The following is a 3,027-nucleotide window of genomic DNA, read 5'->3' as shown; positions in this document are numbered from 1 at the left end:
AAGATGTCTGCAGCTAAAGGTGTAGCGATTGGCATCGACCTGGGCACCACCTACTCCTGTGTGGGGGTTTTCCAGCACGGAAAAGTAGAAATCATCGCCAACGACCAGGGCAACAGGACCACCCCCAGCTATGTGGCCTTCACTGACACAGAGAGACTGATTGGTGACGCAGCCAAGAACCAGGTGGCTCTGAACCCCAGCAACACTGTGTTTGATGCCAAGAGACTGATTGGAAGAAAGTTTGATGATGCAGTGGTGCAGGCTGACATGAAGCACTGGCCCTTCAAGGTGGTTTCAGATGGAGGGAAGCCCAAAGTTCAGGTGGCGTATAAAGGGGAGGACAAAGCTTTCAACCCTGAGGAGATTTCCTCCATGGTCCTGGTGAAGATGAAGGAGATCGCTGAAGCCTACCTCGGCCACAAGGTGTCCAACGCAGTCGTCACAGTCCCAGCGTACTTCAACGACTCCCAGCGACAGGCGACTAAAGACGCGGGCGTCATCGCAGGACTGAACGTACTGAGAATCATCAACGAGCCGACGGCGGCCGCCATCGCGTACGGTCTGGACAAAGGCAAGTCAGGAGAACGTAACGTCCTGATCTTTGACCTGGGCGGAGGCACCTTCGACGTGTCCATCCTGACAATCGAAGACGGGATCTTTGAGGTCAAATCCACGGCCGGCGACACTCACCTGGGCGGAGAGGACTTTGACAACCGCATGGTCAACCACTTTGTGGAGGAGTTCAAGAGGAAACACAAGAAGGACATCAGCCAGAACAAGAGAGCCCTGAGGAGGCTGCGCACAGCTTGTGAGAGGGCCAAGAGGACGCTGTCCTCCAGCTCCCAGGCCAGCATCGAGATCGATTCTCTGTTTGAGGGCATCGACTTCTACACCTCCATCACCAGGGCTCGCTTCGAGGAGCTGTGCTCCGACCTGTTCAGGGGAACATTAGATCCGGTGGAGAAAGCCCTGAAGGACGCCAAAATGGACAAGGCGCAGATCCACGACATCGTCCTGGTGGGAGGCTCCACCCGAATCCCCAAAGTCCAGAAACTCCTGCAGGATTTCTTCAACGGCAGAGAGCTGAACAAGAGCATCAACCCAGATGAGGCGGTGGCTTACGGCGCCGCCGTACAGGCCGCCATTCTCTCAGGTGACACCTCTGGCAACGTTCAGGACCTGCTGCTGCTGGACGTGGCCCCTCTGTCCCTGGGTATCGAGACAGCCGGAGGAGTCATGACGTCCCTGATTAAACGCAACACCACCATCCCCACCAAACAAACCCAGGTCTTCACCACCTACTCTGACAACCAGCCCGGGGTCCTCATCCAGGTGTACGAAGGGGAAAGAGCCATGACCAAGGACAACAACCTGCTGGGCAAGTTTGAGCTGACAGGAATCCCACCTGCTCCACGAGGGGTCCCACAGATCGAGGTCACGTTTGACGTAGACGCCAACGGCATTTTGAACGTATCTGCGGTGGACAAAAGCACCGGCAAAGAGAACAAGATCACCATCACCAACGACAAGGGCCGACTGAGCAAAGAAGAGATCGAGAGGATGGTGCAGGACGCCGACAAGTACAAAGCTGAGGACGACCTTCAGAGGGACAAAATCTCTGCCAAGAACTCCCTGGAGTCCTACGCCTTCAACATGAAGAGCAGCGTGCAGGACGAGAGCCTGAAGGGCAAATTGAATGAGGAGGACCAGAAGAAGGTGGTTGAGATGTGTGATGAGACCATCACCTGGCTGGAGAACAACCAGCTGGCTGATAAAGAGGAGTATCAACACAAGCAGAAAGAGCTGGAGAAAGTGTGCAACCCCATCATCAGCAAGTTGTATCAGGGAGGAATGCCTGAAGGTAACTGTGGAGAGCAGGCACAAGCCGGCTCCCAGGGGCCCACTATTGAGGAGGTGGACTAAAGTGGCCCTTAATATGGACTCTGTGATCACTGTAACAATAACATTATACCTCATGTTTGTAGGTTTTTGTTCCAGACATTTATATGTTTAAACTTAACAATCAAGAAATTATGAGAACTGACCATATTTTTACAAAGTTGCATTGCTGGACTTTGCAGTACAGATAAAATGTGAATACATCTTAATGTTTCTTTTGGTTTCAATAAAATTACTTAAATCACCAGAGATGTTTTATATCTTATTCTTCATCAAACTTTGCAGCCACTTTTAAGATTTAGAGAAACCATGGTACGAGAATTATCGAAAGGTTACACCTTTTTTTATCGATCTCTGTCTCTCATCATCATATCCCAAAATGACACAAGATGTTTTTAAAAATGACTGTATAATTAAAAAATACTTCATACTTGTACCCATTACAAAATAAGACAACTCAATCACAGAAGTAATTATGAATGCAAGCAGTACGATACGCAGAAATACCACTAGATGGTGGAATTTCACTTTTTCACTGCACTGAGAATCTGTTATAAATGTTATGAGGGAATATAGATTTTTCATTACCTTTTTATTTGAAGTTTTACAAACACACCAACTGTGCTGTTACCAACTCTCATTTTACTTTTCAGTAAATAATGACTGTTTTCCTGGTAAGCTAAAAAAATATCTGCTCCATGTGTATCTTTAGATGAGTTCAGCATTGTATAGTTCAAGTTACATGTTTAGTTGCCGTGTCTTCCAGATGAAAAACAAGGGGCACATGAAAATACAGGAAGTACTCAGATCTTTTACTTTTATAAAAGTGCCAATACACATTTTAAAAATGCTCAATGAAGAGCAACATAGTATTAAATGTTAAATAATATGCTCCTTTGTGGTGATATATAATATATATTATAAGTCCTTGTTTATTGTCTATATGTGCTTCGTCTGCAGAGTCTCTACTTTGAATTGTTCCCTGAAGGACATGTAAAATATTACTTGAGTAAAAATATATAAGTATGTAAATAAATATAAATATAATTAGGAAAATAAACTTAAATTCAGTGTAAAGTGCCACACACACATTGGTTTGTGAACTGCCGTTTTGAAGCCTCGAGTTTG

The 3,027-nt window shown here is 46.4% G+C and overlaps 1 protein-coding gene across 1 annotated transcript; it reads left to right on the top strand.

Annotated features, from left to right (window-relative positions):
• The first annotated feature begins 3 nt into the window (after positions 1–3).
• On the top strand, positions 4–2,718 carry LOC111235505 (heat shock 70 kDa protein 1-like). The gene has a single exon (XM_022763959.1). The coding sequence runs from the start codon at positions 4–6 to the stop codon at positions 1,921–1,923; it is 1,920 nt and encodes a 639-aa protein (XP_022619680.1). The 3' UTR covers positions 1,924–2,718.
• The last annotated feature ends 309 nt before the right edge of the window (positions 2,719–3,027 follow it).

This window comes from Seriola dumerili, unplaced genomic scaffold, assembly GCF_002260705.1.
Source record: "Seriola dumerili isolate Sdu_G_001 unplaced genomic scaffold, Sdu_1.0 BDQW01000505.1, whole genome shotgun sequence".
NCBI lineage: Eukaryota > Metazoa > Chordata > Actinopteri > Carangiformes > Carangidae > Seriola > Seriola dumerili.
Note: the sequence above shows the minus strand (reverse complement) of the source record. Positions and strands in the feature narration are given on the sequence as shown.

Coding starts and splice junctions, on each gene's coding strand:
- LOC111235505 (XM_022763959.1), top strand. CDS start 4: ATGTCTGCAGCTAAAGGTGTAGCGATTGGCATCGACCTGGGCACCACC.